Source organism: Thamnophis sirtalis, unplaced genomic scaffold, assembly GCF_051295495.1.
Source record: "Thamnophis sirtalis isolate CommonGarterSnake01/CBP01778 unplaced genomic scaffold, rThaSir2_p1.2 scaffold_2, whole genome shotgun sequence".
Lineage (NCBI taxonomy): Eukaryota > Metazoa > Chordata > Lepidosauria > Squamata > Natricidae > Thamnophis > Thamnophis sirtalis.
In genome coordinates, this window is record NW_028261382.1 from 154,012,638 (window position 1) to 154,028,729 (window position 16,092).

Here is a 16,092-nt window from a genome sequence, read left to right on the forward strand (position 1 = left end):
GTCCTTTGCTAGTAGGCAGGTTCTAGGACACCTGCTGCCACCAAAGGACCTTCCCGGAGTTGCTTTTCTGAACATGGGGAAATAGACGGTATTTTGTCCCTCCTGTTTCCCCGTGCTCAGTAAAGCAACTCCGGGAAGGTCCTTTGGTAGCGGCACGTGTCCTAGAACCTGCCTGCTAGCAAAGGACTTACCTGGGCTTCCTTTTCTGAGCACGGGGAAACGGATGGTATTTTGCGCTGGCCGTTCCGCACAAACTACTGCCCGTTGCCCCATGCTCAGAAAGCAAGTCCGGACCCAACCTCATAAAGTAGCGAGGAAAGATCCGTGTTTAAAAATAGACGCCTTAACCACCACCGAGGCCTGCCGTTCGAAGAAGTGGGTGGAGGAAGCAATCACTTCTTGTTCCAGGTCAGTTTGGCTGCAGTGCTACCTTTTCCCGCCCGTTAGGCTTTCGCCAGGCTCCTTTTTGGTGAAAAATCCGCCCCCCCTTCTCTTTTCGAGGCTGCAGAGTTGACTGGTTTCCACGGGGCTAATGCGGAGGGAGAAGCGGCTTGGGAGGATTTTCCCCACAGGGTTTGGCAGAAAATGTCGTGGAACAGGGTTTTTTCAAAACGGAGTTTCCCCTTAAGGCTCCACTGTGTTCCCATGTTCTATATCTGGATGGGTTCGCTGGTTCACTCCTTGCCTTGATCGGGGCCTGTAATGTACACACAGTGGGCAAAAGAGGGAGGGAGGAGGGAGGAGGGAGGGAGAATTAAAAAAGAAACTTTGGGGGCTACAGAACTTGGGATCCTGGGGTCAATCCACAGATTGCAAATCGTGTTTCAGGTATCCCAAATTGGAGTTTATATTACTCAACCAGAATCCAATCAACCCTATTGTGGTTTAGTGGGACACATGAAAACCAGGACTAATGATAAGATTGTTTAGCTCTTGCGTGACTCGTGCTCCTGCAAGAGATTGGCATGTTTTGCAAATTCAGAATGTTAAAAGATGGCACTCTTAGTTCAATTGGGATAAGCATGGGGCCCCTTCTGGAACTTACCCAACAATGAGACTGCTCCTCATCCGATTCGTCAGACAAGCTGGAGCTAACGCCTCCCTCCTCCTCCGGCCGGAAATGCTGGGGAACATTTTCAGTGGCAAACGAAGCTTCTCTCTTCTTGCTCGGGGCCTTTATTGCTCTTCCCTCTTTGTGGGGAGGGGGTGGAGCGGTCTGAGCCAATTTTACGCAGCAATTCACGGCACGATGGCCTTCCTTTCCACAGCGGAAGCACGTGAAAGGCTTGGTTTTGCCTGTGAAACCCCCTTTTCCCTCACTCCTGGGGCGGAGGGGAGCTTTTGGAGATGCTGAGGGGGATTTCTCCGCCTCTCCCTCCTTCATGCATTGCAGCCTGGCTAAATCCAACTCAACGTCTGCCGCATGTTCATACCAAGCAGTTACACAGCGGGGAATGCGTCTGTTTATGCACTGTTGGTATATTTTTTCATTCAATCCCTCAGCGAACTGATCAGCAAAGCGTCTTCCGACCACCCCCTCATATAGGCTGACAACTGTTGAAATTCCTGGACATAATCTGGCGCCGATTTATTTCCCTGCTTCAGAGGCATAAATTTCAGGCGCCCGCGTCTCTCGGTCAATGGGTCATCAAACCTCCTCTTCATGGCTGCCATAAAGTCAATAAAATTCCTCAGGAGAGGGGAATTGCATTTGTGTAGGCCAACCATCCATTCGGCTCCCTTCTTCTCTAAGGACATCAACACCATTCTCACTTTCATTTCATCTGTCTCTAAATCAGGTCCATAGATTTCCATATAATTCCAGACCTGAATTATAAAAAGCCCTAGAGTTTTAGGGTCTCCATCGTATTTTACGGTTAAGGGAGGGACTTTTGCCATTTGGCGTCGCCTGGGGGGCCCCCTGCTCTTTGAGCGGCCCTAGCTGGAGGGGGAGAGGCTGGTTCTGGGTTTTCTTGCACCCAACCCCCCTCGGCTTCTTCACCCTCCCTTAAACTATGCATCGAGTACCGTTGCTCAAGATCTTCAGCCGGCTCCCTTTCCACTGCTCTCTCATGGCTTCTGCGTTCAGTCCAAGCTTCTTCGAGGAGTCTCATGGCATGGGAAAGCTTGTAATCCTCTTCCCCAGAGTCACCCCAATCCGCTGATTTTTTCTTTGGTCTCCTTCTCGTGACTCCAGCATCCAATTCCTCAGACTCCTCTTTTTGTCCCACACTCAAAGTTCATCTGAGACAAACAGCAGGCTCTTCCGCTCTTAGTCCGGCCAGCCTTTTGGTTAAAGATGGTCCTGCCATTGCCCCCTCTTCTTCCTTTTGGTCACTCACATGCAAAGACATTTCTTTTCTTCTTGTGAGGGCACCCCCCTCGGTAGGTTTTAGCTCCGGGATGGGTGAAAGATGAGACTTAGCTTATTGTCAGCAGCACTTCATTCAGTAATCAGGAAAGGAAACCACTGGACTCCATTTGTATTGAAATCAAGTGTACTTTTACTAATCATAAATGAACAGTTGCAAAGCTAAGCTAAGTCTGGTTAATTAGGCGCAAAAGCGAATAATATATTGTATAATTCATTCCCCTCCCCTTGGCATCCCCGTGCATAGTCCAATCATAATTCTCCCAAATGTCAGGTGTGAGATAACTTCGAAAGGCATCATCAGGATGGAATGCTGGACCGTTGGCCTTGGCGGGAAACACTCCTCCTCCACATGCGCAGTAAGGTGGTCAGTTCAGTATCTAGAAACTTCCTCCAGCATAACAATGACTCCCCTCCCAAATACCATGCCCCCCTCCCCCGTTTCAATGGCAGCCGAAGCAGTAGCAAAGCAGAAGCTGACATGTCTTTATCAGAAGGAACCTATATGTACTTGCAAGTAAAATAAAAGCCAGATTATATGCAAAGACAACATCCCCACCAAAGTTTTTTAAAAAAAAAATAAATATTCTTGAAAGGGTAAAGAGGAATGACTTGTGTGAGAATCACCAATTGTAAGCCATCATTTAGAGACTTCCAATTTGTTCTGCCTGTCCATAACTGAGTTAGTCTATTTATTAAATTTATATACCTCCCATCTCACTAGCTTAACTGATTTGGGACAGTTTACAATGCAATAAAAGCTAATAGACAAGCATTAAAATTAACAATTGAAGGCTAAAAATCCATGAGGATGAAACACTGCAGGGATGGTTTTTTAGGGACAGCACCACACCTCCATATTTTCTCTCAGCCCCTGTTTTGGTTTATTTATTTGATCAAATTTTGAAACCAACCATCTCCCTCACAAAGGAATTCCGGGCAGTGTACAAATAAAATATTAAAACCTTTAAAAAAAGCATATAAAATTTGAAAGAGGCAAAGATGATTAAAATGCTAAAACTGAATTAAAATTAAAGCTTTCAGTTTTCCCTTGCATCAAGGCTCTCCAACAGAAGAGACTCTTGATAGCTCCGGGTTGTAGTGAGGGGTCGTGGGTGCTCTCTGAGCTTGGTGGTTTTCTTACAGACATTTCATTACCAAACTAGGTAACATCATCAGTGCTAGAAGGGAGTGGGGTTGGGGGGGAAGGAGGAGAAAGATGGGACAAAAAGGAAAAAGATAAGAAGGGACTGTGGGGTCCTTTGGTGTTCTCTGAACTTGGTGGCTATTAATTATTTTTAGGGAATTTTTATTTATTTATTGTTTATATAATGTTTGTTACAAGAAATGTTATTCCTTTTTACAAATGTTTTATTTGTGATGCAATATGTTGCTTTTAAGTGTACTGGTTGGTGCATGATTTATGTGTCTCAATGTGGCTGCTTTTCTATGGGCAGGCCAGGTTGGTGCAAGGCAGCTTTGCCATATTTTGTGTGTTTCTGTGTGATACCTGGTTGTTTAGGTAATTGTGAGGTGATTGCTGGTTCTGTGAGCTTCCTGGCACTGTCCTTTATAATTTCCCACAATGCCTTGATGGTTTTTATTCCAGTGGCTTTGTCTTTCCTGTTCTTAGGGTTAGGGAAAAAACTGGTTTCATCTGCAGTCTTTTGCGGGGAAATTGTTATTTTTTGGTGCTTTCCCGGCACTGTCATAGTTTGTGTGTGTGGGTGTGTAATGTCCCGCAGTTATCTACACATTAATAATGATCAAGTACTAATAATATTTCCTTATACATTTTAGTGACCTTTCCTTACATAATTGGTGTTTTCTTTCATACTTTTAGATTTCTAATTGCTGTTTCTGTTAGTTAGCAATTGATAAAACAAATCCCACGTGAAAAAGTATTCGAAGCCTTCTTGATTTTAATTGTCAATTTATTCATTCCTGCACATTCTAATATTTATTTATTTTCATATCTTTGTTTTTTCCACTGTTGTGCAAACACAATTCCAACAGCTGTTAACATGTGTAAAATTAAATATGTATTTATTCCCTTTGAAATACAAGTAAGTAGTAAGCTACTTACCTTCACATGGCTGGCAAGCCACTCCCACAAAGGAGGCCACACCCACAGAGTAGGTTCCAAAAAAATTTGAAACCCACCACTAATCTGTATCCTAGGCTGTGATGGCTTTAGCCTTATGTTTCACACCTGCATATGTTGTGAGTGTAATGTTTAATACATCTGATCTTTATAGGCCTAGGGAATCTGATAATCAGTTTACAGACTTTTGCATCATCCAATCAGAAAACAGATTACACTGATTGCAGTGCCTCTCAAGGAATCACACCAAAATCAGACGCTCAGGTTTTTGAAATACAGTTAGTCTTCAACTTAACAACAGTTCATTTAGTGGCTGTTCAAAGTTACAACAGCATTGAAAAGAAGTGACTTATGACCATTTTTCACACTTATGACTGTTGCAGCATCCTCATGGTCATGTGATTTACATTTGGATCCTTGACAACTGGTTCATATTTATGAAAGTTGCAGTGTCCCGGGGCCAGGTGATGACTTTTTGTGACATTCTGACAAGCAAAGTCAATGGAAAAGCCAGATTCGCTTAACAATGGTGTTACTAATTTAACAAATGCAATGATTCACTTAAGAAATGTGTCAAGAAAAGTCGTAGAATGAGACAAAACTCACTTAGCAAATTTCTCAGCAGTTTTGGTCTCAATTTTGGTCGTAAGTCGAAGACTGTCTGAACGTGTTGTCTTAGACCTTACATTCAGCCAAAGTCTGGATTCAATTGCCCACCCTGATATCAGAGATTTCCTAGAGTGGCTGACTTACAGTTTGCTAGCCCTTCAAAGGCAGGCTGGCAAACCAAACAGGTTTTCCAGTCCAGTTTTAGAATCCAAGGAGTTAATAACACAAAGGAAGCCTAGTGTCCTAAGGATATACCCTTGTGCTCAGGCATCCATAAAACTTTTTCAGGCATCCATTATTTTTCCTTCATCTCTATATACTACATATAACTCTTTAATTGTGTATTTTATTACTCTAATTGTATGTATTGCCTTTTTTCATTAATTCACAGTGGAAATGTTTGTGTGTGTCTGTGTGTGTGTGTGTGTATCAGGGGGGGGGGCTTTTTAGCAGAAGTGAATTTATAAATTATATGAAATAAAAAATGATGAATTCTTGTTTATTGAAGCATCGTCTCCTTTCCTTAATGTTTCCTTCTTAAGAAAACTGGCCAAAAAGCGAAAGGAGACATTGAGTAACACACGACAAGAAATGACAGTGATGGTGAACTCAATGGATAAAAGCTATGCTGAACAAGGTACCAACTGTGATGAAGCTTTCTCTTTCATGGATACACACAATCTAAATGGGAGATGTAAGTGAAAGTCATTTTAATTTCTGCAGAGCAAATAGCAAAGGGAAGTGAAAGGCTCTTAAATGCTTGTTACTCAATCCATGGGCTCCAAGTTCTCACCGTGGAACATTTCACATCATATAGCAAGAAGATGGAATTGAATCTTTGAGGAAGAAAATTTTATATTTTTGCCTTTCCCTTGCTTCCAAACAAAAAACCACAGATATCAGTGCAGCACGTGTTACATTCAATTGCCTCGTTTATTATATAATGCTTCTGATATTGTCCATATATTGGTGACCATTTTCAAGAAATAACATAATATGTACAAATGGTGGCTCTTTAGCTACAGCTGACAAATTTCAGAGATCCTACCTTAAGAGAATTCAGTAAATTGATTTGGAGTCAGATTGATCCAGGTTCCTAAGACTATAATGGTATTTAATTGAGATTCCATGCTGCTGTGATATTTTGTCTCAGAAAAATTAAAGCTATGAATATAGCAAGCTGCCCTATCTAGGATCAGACAATTTGTCCATCTTGTCAATATGGACTATTTCAAACTTCCCAAAAGGTACAATCCAAGATGTAAGAGACTGCAACTTCCATAGGATTCTGAGTAATGCCTCCCCAAGTCATCAAGAGTATGTGTTAAGGTAAAGCTGATCTATTCTGTCTGACAGCAGATTTCCCAGGTCTCAGACAATAATCTTTAAACAGATTTCAGCTTTGCTATTTGAAATCTATTCAACTGAAGATCCCAGGAAATGAATTAGAGTCCTCTTGCGAACTCTTTAGTTGCTATGCTACTTTTAGAACATGACGTAAGCTATACAAATGTATTTTTATTACTATTTTTTAAAGGAAAAATTCTTCCATGAGTGAAAATATAAAATGCATATAAACTATAGGGCCGTGATGGCGAATGTAGGTGGCACGCACTGCAAGCACGCCAGCCGTCGCCCCAGCCCAGCTCCACTGCACATGTGTGCGCACTTCCTGCCAGCTAGCTGGTCTTCGGGCTTCTGCCACGCATGCGCAAGGGGCGGGGCGCATGCAGGGGATGTGCATTTATACATGGGGCAGGGGAGTGCGTGGGGTCAAAGGAGCAAGAGCACACATACATTGCATTATGGGTGCAGGCACGCTTTCGGCATGCAACAACAAAAAAATTAGCCATCACTGCTATAGGGCAATAGTTCCACGGAAGGGAATTCAAAAGTGTCTGTTAGGACTGTGAAATACTTTATTGTATTGTGAAAAGGATGCCTTGGAATATGCAGATGCATGAATACAGCACTTGCTTGCAACTAATTAAAGGAATCCCCTCTTTTTCTTGGATCATATGGCTACAGCAGAAACCTTTTCCTAACAACCACACCATTCCGAAAAAGGATACATATTAAAAGTCCTTTAGTTCAGTTCAATTAAGCTAATGGGCATAAGATTCTAGCCCAATTTAAAGCATTTTTGGACTAAGTTCTTTCCCAAAGTTGCCTTTAGCAGCTTGTGGTTCTTTCCTACACTGTCCCTTCCAGTATCGTTGGAGAGAAATCCATATTACATCTCCATTTTATGATAGATGATAGGTGTGGCAAGATATATATATATATATAAAACTAGGTCATAGAATTCTTAATTTCAGAAAGCACCTTTCAAAGCATGCAAGAAAATGAAAGAAACACAATATCTAAGAAAACACAAAATATTAAAATAATGCCAAGTTATAAAAACGCTCTTGCTAATTTTTTATGTAACATTTATTTCCACAATATCATTTTCCATATCAGATTTAACAAGATTCATGATCTAGGGGTGTTATATAAATAAGCTATTGTTTGCTAATATTTTGTTTAGATTAACTGCATAGAGTTCTCTTTCCAGCTGTATCATCGCCCTCTTCGTTTACAATGAAAACAAACACCCTGAGTACAACTGTTCCCAATTCATATTATCCAGGTAACCAACTATTTCATTGGTTTCTAAATACTGTAAATAGTTTACTTTTATAACAATCTCTTAGAAACTGTGAGCTGTTTCCATAATTTAGGCAATGTTCTATAGAGCACTGTTTCTCAACTTGGTCACTTTAAGATGTGTGGACTTCAATGCCCAGAATCCCCCAGCCAGCTATAAAGAGATAATCAGAAGAGTACTCACTTCCTTGAAGTATAGCGGGTAATGGCTACCACAGAGAATAAGAAGCTTGAGTGTATCTCTTATGCACACATATAGCCATCATATCTCCACTATCAGTGTTTTAAGTACAGATGAAATATTGAACATGACCAAAGTTTAAACACATATATGAATATCACAATCTATTCTTGTGATTGCCCATATATAAAAATCCTTTTAAAAGAGCTAAATACCATTTGCATGAAATAACAACTTTCTTATTAGAGTTTTTCACACTTTGGAAAGTGACTCTAAAAAAATACTGCAGACTTGGCTTGAAGACTTGAAGACTTTAACTAAAAGCTAAAGCATTAAAGCAATGTGGATGAACTTCCAAAAAGATGCCATTCCTTTAAGAATCTAATTTTTAAACCATGGTGACTCTTAAAGTAACCAACTTGTTTTCTTCTTTTCTTTATGGAGAACCCTGAAAAAGTTGGGCTGCTATAGCAAATAAAGATGTTGCAATTGCACTTCTGCAAAACTACTTTCAAAGTGTAAAATCTCTATTGCTTATAACTCATGGCTTTCTGACCCAAAAAAAATTTGGAACATTTGCTCGTTATTTACTTTTCTTTCTCTTTTTACCTTTTCTGCATTGACCTGCTTATGATGTATGACAGATCCATTTGTGCCAACTGCAATTTTAGGTGAGAACATTTCCCTTTATCAATGTCTGTTGCAGAAACAATACAAGTTCAACCTAGGTAGTAAAACATTGTACTTACACAGGTGTAATATTCTATTCAAAATGTGCAAACTATTCTGCATTTAACATTCAGATAAAAGTTATCATACTAGGCTTTTATTATCATAGATGATTTAGTAGACGAGGGAGATTGAATATTTTTAGTTATTGGTCATATTTATAAAGTAATGGGTAAATCAAACAATGCAAGTGTGGTAGTCAAAAATTCAGCATAATTTTAATTTAGTCTATAAATAAATTAGTGTTAAATATGATTTATGAACTCTATAGCATAGTAAATATTTTCCACTTTCTATTTAATTTGTGTATCACAAATAAATGGGATTATCACAATAATAACATATAATGTACCACATCCCATCCAGGTGGAAATACTGTAGTAGAATTCTGAGACAAGAAGCATATTTTTACCTTTCTTTTAGGAAATTGAAAACTACTAATTGTCCAATAAAAAGAGAATGAAGGGAAATGAGTTAACCATGCTAAGATAACAAAAATAACATGAAATGCTACTGCACATGAAATAATAACAAAAATGGGCTGTGCTTTGTACTACTACTACTATACTAATCATAATCAAAACCAAGCAAAACAATACAATAGCATGTAATAAGAATTTCATTCCAGTATTTAAATTGCTGCTGCTTTTTTCCTTGTTCTTATTGGTGCATAATTTAATCTTATGAATTCCAGTTTGTTGACTCTACTATAAAACTATTGAATACATGGGCTTTAAAAAAAGAGAAAGCAGATTTAAAACCCATTCATCTAACAGAAATATTTTGGCCTTAAAAACACTGGTACAGGAATCTATAAAACCATATCCTAAATTGTTTTTAAATTACTGAAGTCAAAAGTGATTTTTCTTTTCTTTTGTCATAAACAAAAGCAAAGATAATTCATTGTGCTTTACTCAATCTGTGGTTTCCCCCTATCCACCTCTTAAAAATATAAGAAATGTTGTAATCTAATTATAATTGGCAAATAAATTATAAATGGTTTCTTATAACTTACTGTGAGGAACCTGCAGTCATCACAATAATACAATAATAGGTATGCAAATGAAATTTACAGTGATTTTTACAGATTTTCTCCAGCAAGTTGTAAATGTTATGACATTTTCAATAAACAAAAAACCTGTTACTGTTAAACCATATAACTCTTAATTAGCACAAAAACAGAATCTCACTCCTAGTTGTTCAAAAACATACCAGTACATACTTTTCAACTTTCAGTATAAGCCTGAAAAAAGGGTACCTCTATTTAAAAAGTATAAAAACCTTAAAGCAGATTAAGTTTTTCAAGGCTCACACAGAAGTATTAAAACAAGATAGGCTGCTACATTAAAAGCAGAAAGGTGCTATACATATCTAAAGTCTGAAGCTCCCTCTTCTGAATAAATAATAAGATTTTAATGGAATTTCCTATATACTTTATTGTTGAATATATTTGTATCTTTGGCTGAACCTTACAGTTGTTAGAAACTACTTTTTCTTTAATAGAAAGGAGAAAATTACTAAGCAAACTCTTTAACAAAAGTGCATGTCAAGATACTGTATTTTTAATAGCACCAGTTAATGAAATGTTTTTCAAGAACTATTTTGTATAATTTTTTTAAAAGAAACTTTTGGTCTTTCCTTTTAGAATTATTTCAGTTTCTATCCTGACACTTCTAAATGCCTAAAAATAGTAATCAATTATAATATCAAAGTAATGTATCACTGTTTATTTATATGCATTAATTATACCTCCAAACTCTAAAATCTTTGTGGCTTACTTTACACATCTAGTACCAAGCTAGGATTTATTGTTAGGACTATAATTAAGCACAGGACTTGGAAAGAGAGATACTCTCTTTTTTTCTTTTGCGAGAAGTGTTTAGTTTCAATAATTCGTATGTATTCCCAGCAAGTCACAGTTTGTTCAGATGACTACCAAATAAATGAATGTCTTGGTTTGTGTTGAAAATTGTCAGGTCCACCCCGGGGGACTACACATCACAAAAGAGGTCCTGAAAGGAATGTTTTCTGTTTAACTCATAATAATGCAAGCTTTTTCAAACCAAAGAAGTCCATTCAGTTCTTGAATAGGTCAGTAGATAACCCATTTAAAAAAATAATGAGGGAAAGGAAATACATTTAAATCAGATTTAAATCACTTCCCCTGTATTTAATAATTTTTGCTTCTGTTACATTAAAATGATTATTAACATGCAATTTTTCCTGTGAAAGAACTTGACTATGATTACACATCTTTTTGAAGTAGCAATTCTTGGATAGTGTTTTTTATGGAAATCTCACTATTAGAGTTAGCTTCCCATCAAAGATGCTCTTCACTTGAACTGAAATCAGTAACTAGGCTAATGATATTTCGGTCAGTTTCTTACCATATTGGAATCTTGTTCTGAAATACAGCAAAAAATAAGTAGATCTAAGAATTGGTAACTTTCTGAGCAACCAGAAGGCCATCAACTACGTTTCACATATTGGCAATGCAATTTAGAATTTCATTTCAATATGCACTTTCTAAAGGAAATTGATAACTGTAGTATCCAACTGCATGCAGATGGGATAATCAGATCTTTATTTCAAAGATCCATATGTACTTCTTTATGAAAATGTATGTTTCTAATATATAGAGGGATGTCTAACAGAAATAATTGTAATGGGCTTTTGTATGGATATGCAACATAAATACAAAAGTTGTATTGACTCATTTTGCAGCCCTACAGTGGATCCTGCTACTTAACTATAATATAATAACCTAAAACAAAAACAATAAAGTCTCTACATACTTTATTTTGAAATTTCATAAACCAATTTCCAACCCTATGTTTCTTTCTTTACTTATTTTCTTATTTATTTTGTCTTTTTGTGTCTCAGCCACCTTGTAATATTCAGGTGCCATTTCAGCAACAACATATTGTAACAACACTTGTATATCGCCTTTCATACCATGCATCCTAATGCCATGCATCCCAGTTTTGTTGAAGAGGAGCTAAAGGGAACTCTGTATATCAGTATTTGCATTAGATTGGCCCACCCTGGAATCTGGGAGAAACTGCCATGTGTATATGGCATACATTTGCTATTCTATATATTCAGAGTTAGGATTAAACAATTCACTAACTGCTTGCAGGAGCAGTGCAATCCACCAGGCCAAAATAATTTTAGCAATGTTGGTGTTCTTTTCTTTATTATGTATAGAACTCTATGCCTATATTCTGATTTTCATCCAGTGTAGATCGTCTGTCTGCTCTTAAGAACAGGGATATTCACCTTGCAAGCCTCCCCCACCCCAAATTTAATTAAGGCTCCCAGTGCCTCTCTAAAATATTCTTATCTCATAATAATTTCAAATGTAATAGAAGGGAAAATACTTTAATACTTTGGAAATAATCATAGTATTGAGTCCACATGTAATAAATCAATTCACATTAAGCTTAGTTTTAATCCTGATTTAGGTCTCTCCCCCATCCACTCTTTTCTCTCCGTCTCTCTTTCTTGTGTAGGGGATGCAGTTCCTATACATCATTTAAAGGCTCCAGATATTTGTGTAGTACTAATTAAGAGATTAGAGTTTATAGATGAATCTAAAAATATTTTTGTTTTTATGAATGGCTGGATAATTTCTGAAATGTGACTGGGACCCCAGGTTATATTGCCATGGAAACAAAGGAAATGATTTGATTCTTAAATTCTTTCTTCATTCACAAATGAAGGGGGAATTTCCACCAATTCCTCCATTTATTTAATGCAACTTCTAAAATTCATTCAAAATTCAGATTCCAAAGGAAAAGCTGATTTTTAAAAGATGGACTATGGAGAAAAGAGAAAGCCACATTTTATTAAAATCAAATATGTCCAGTTCAAAACAAGAGAAGTTAGGATTAAAACCAATCTCTGAAAATTATATTGCTGTGGAGCTATAGGTTAAGATCTACTAGATAAGAACAGTGAAAATCATGTCTTTCAACTGTCCCTTTCATATACCATTTAGTCTAGTAATGTAAGATAGATAGATAAATAATGTATCCCACTGGTGAATATTCAGAGGTCTGTATACCTCTCTAGTTTTTCCCAGTGAGTTAAAGGATTCTTTGAATATGGGTCAGGGCTATCAATCTGTTGTTAGTAATAAATAATCACTACAAATACTGGTTCATGAATATTGAGAGGAGCTTTATACTGATGACCCATAAGGAGGTGCTAAGTGAGGGTGTTCTGTTCTCATATTATCTTCTCACTCTGTCACCATCAGAAGTGTTAGAACTGTAGTTCTTAGAAGAGCCATTCAACATCTAGAAAATGTTACATTAGACACAACTCTTATAGCCAAAAGATTTCAAAATCTGTCTCTCTGTTTTGTCACATAATTTAAAATTTATAGGGATCATTAAAACACAAACAATAGTGGGTATTTTTTTCATATAGAAGGTCAAGTCTGTAAAAACCTGCATCACCTATCCGGCCTTAATGTTCCAGTCAGCAAACCACATATAGGCTGTCATTTAATCTGCTTTTGTCCCATGTAATAAAATGACCCTACTTAAGAATTTACAAGTAGCCCATAATTTTAGAAGGCGATACACTTGTTTATTTTAATTTTTAATAAATAGCTTTGCGAAGGTAATTTTTTACAATGAGAGAAAAACAAAAACATTTCATTCTCACTTGAGGGTGTTCTTTTCTTGTCACGTTAAATTAAGGCACCAACATGATTCAGTAAAAGAAAAAGAACATTTTTCTGGTTGTTCAGCCCTTTATGTTAATAAAATATTCAGTTTGTCTGACAGGAAACTAAACTGAAGGTTTACAACCATAAAAATACCTTGCAATTATTATTGTAGTACTGTTGCTTATGGCCTGTTTCCTTTTTTCTTCTCCTCCTTCTCTTTTTTTCCTGATATGTATCTTCTTTAAAGTGCCAATAAATGGTAAGTTTCCCATTGCCCCATCAATGCTGCGGAGGGTGGGAGATGATTTGCTTCACATCCGTTTGGATCAGTCCAGTGGGGTCATGTTGTATGTTGCCCTGCATGTAAGATGACATATAACATTTCATGCTTGATGTGATAGACCTTGTCATATATTTATCTAAATTTGCAGCATGCTAATTTCAGTCAAGCATTATCTCCAATCAAAAGGTTCCTCATAGTTATTCTATATATTTTCTTTCCTAATGTATCCAATCTCCATTTCCATTTTTCTCTTACTTAACAACCCATATCATTTTATGCATTTTTAAACATTTTGCTTTCCACTAACATGAGTCCAGAAATATTGTGAAAAATAATAAATAGTATCCTCCTCCAGTAAATATTTAATTACTTATTAGACTAGGACTTGATGAAGTTTCAGTCTGAAATTTCTGAACTATTTAGAAATCAGTATCCTCAAAAAATAAATTTCCCAGTTTACTGATAGGTGTAAATGAGCAAATAAAATAATAAAATATGGTCTACATATTTTTATTGTAAACTAATAGACCTCTGTCTCTTCCCAATACCTTGTGATCTCTCCATGAAAAAACTACACAGTAGTTACAATTTAGCCCACCTAGACAATGAAAGATGATGATGGTGTTAAAAGCCAGGTTCAAAATGTATCGTTAACTTAATATGTCAACTGGAAGTAGTCCGATACTTTATTGCATCTTCTTTCCCTAGATGAAACTCATACAGTCGGAAGTGACACAAGTAGCCTGGTCCAGTCACATACCTACAAAAAACGAGACCCTGTAGATGTGCCATATCAGACAGGCCAGCTTCATCCAGCCATTCGTGTTGCAGATTTATTGCAACATATCACTCAGATGAAATGTGCAGAAGGCTATGGATTCAAAGAAGAATATGAGGTAAGTCAACTCCATACAACACATACTGTGCTATGTTGCTCTTCTTCCAGCTTTTTTAAAAATTGCAGATAAATTCCCTGACAAGTCATTTAGATTGAATGATGTAATGATGAAGAGAAGACAGTAAGGAACATAAAGGTATATGTATTATTTCCAATTTGTTTCCTGCAGAAGCTAACAGATGGAAGTCAACAAACAAAACATGAGCTCTATGCAAAGTTTGAAAAGATCATTTTAATTTAGTCTATAGCCATGTGCTCCTTCCATAAAGCTTCATAAAGGGGAATGATGGTCTGCTTCTAGGCCCCATGGAGGAGGTGCTACATTGTGCAAGGTGACTACTCTAGGAGCCTTTGACATTAAGCAATAGGATTCTTGGGATATTCTATGTCCTGGAAAATCTCTTTCTTTTTCTTTGAATGGAGGTCAATTTTCTTTAAGGAGAAGGAAAAGAAGTTAGCAGGATTCTTTCCTTTCAATCATTCTAACAGATGTCCTTACTAGTGTAAGCATGCTTATTTGAATGTTCATAACTATTTAAAATAATGTTTACTAAAGACTAACAATAGCAACATGCAATACAAAATAAGATTAAGATGAAAAATAAAAACAAAAATAAAAGGTATAAATATAATGAAAAAATAAAAAGTACAGAAAATAGAAAAAGGAAAAAGATATTTAAGAAAGTGACTCCCTCCTTTCTTTAGTCTTTAGTCCCATTCATTACACAATTCTGTAATCAGATGGTGATTAGCAAATTTCCCTTATCTTTTATTTTGCAAAGTTGTCTAGTCATTGTGTCCAATTAGTAGTAATAAAATTCCTTCCCACAGAGATGTTACTCGTTTACTTGTTTTAAAAATACTTTTTAAAGCAAATTAAAATTTAAGTAGTCCATTTTAAACTTTCTTATTTTAATTCTTGGCTAATTTTTTACCTTTTATTATTTTTAAATCCTTTAAATTATTCCTTTGCTCTTTTCTTTAATTTGAGGATAAAGGATCATTTGCTTGATGGCTAGATAGCTCTGCTGCATCAAAGATCTCTCTTTAACTTTGAAGTAATTGTCTTCCAAATGGGAACTTTTGCAAATCTAATATCTTTTTACAGACTATGCTACCTCCACAGACAATGCTACTCCAAAAGTCTATTTCTCAGATCCACAAGACTGAAAGTTCTTCATGCTTCTCAGACTAGTGGGTCTGAGGAGTAGATTTTTGGAGCAGCAGTGAGCTATCTCCTGACCTTTCCTTACCTGGAAAGGGTCTGTTCCTATTCTTAAACTAGACTCATTAGTAGGAATATTAGTTATCAGCATATCCTGAAGTATTTTAGGAGTTATTGCCTTTTCCTGGATAAATGCCAACTGACAGAGATAAAAAATACATCTAATTTGATGTTATTATATTTAACTTGATATTCAAATGACATATTTTTTCATTGCCTACTCAGTTTATACTCAATATCATATTACATTGAATTAGGTTTCCATAAGTAACCATGCAGAGAAACCATTCACCATCCTGCAGGAGAGTTTGTCGATCTTAGTTTTCCCCATCCTAAACACTTTTCTGACATACAGGCAAAGCAAC

At 36.8% G+C, this 16,092-nt stretch overlaps 1 protein-coding gene across 16 annotated transcripts in view; it reads left to right on the forward strand.

Moving 5' to 3' along the window:
• PTPRM (protein tyrosine phosphatase receptor type M) overlaps positions 1-16,092 on the forward strand; it is a 477,367-nt gene that overhangs the window by 376,119 nt on the left and 85,156 nt on the right. For 7 of the 16 annotated variants that reach the window (XM_087707256.1, XM_087707257.1, XM_087707259.1 and 4 more), the window contains 4 exons: positions 5,627-5,778; positions 7,642-7,716; positions 8,559-8,585; positions 14,313-14,500. In XM_087707256.1, the coding sequence (XP_087563382.1) occupies positions 5,627-5,778; positions 7,642-7,716; positions 8,559-8,585; positions 14,313-14,500 (442 nt within the window). The remainder of the gene's footprint in view (positions 1-5,626; positions 5,779-7,641; positions 7,717-8,558; positions 8,586-14,312; positions 14,501-16,092) is intronic. The other 9 variants (XM_087707258.1, XM_087707263.1, XM_087707270.1 and 6 more) reach the window with 4 other exon arrangements.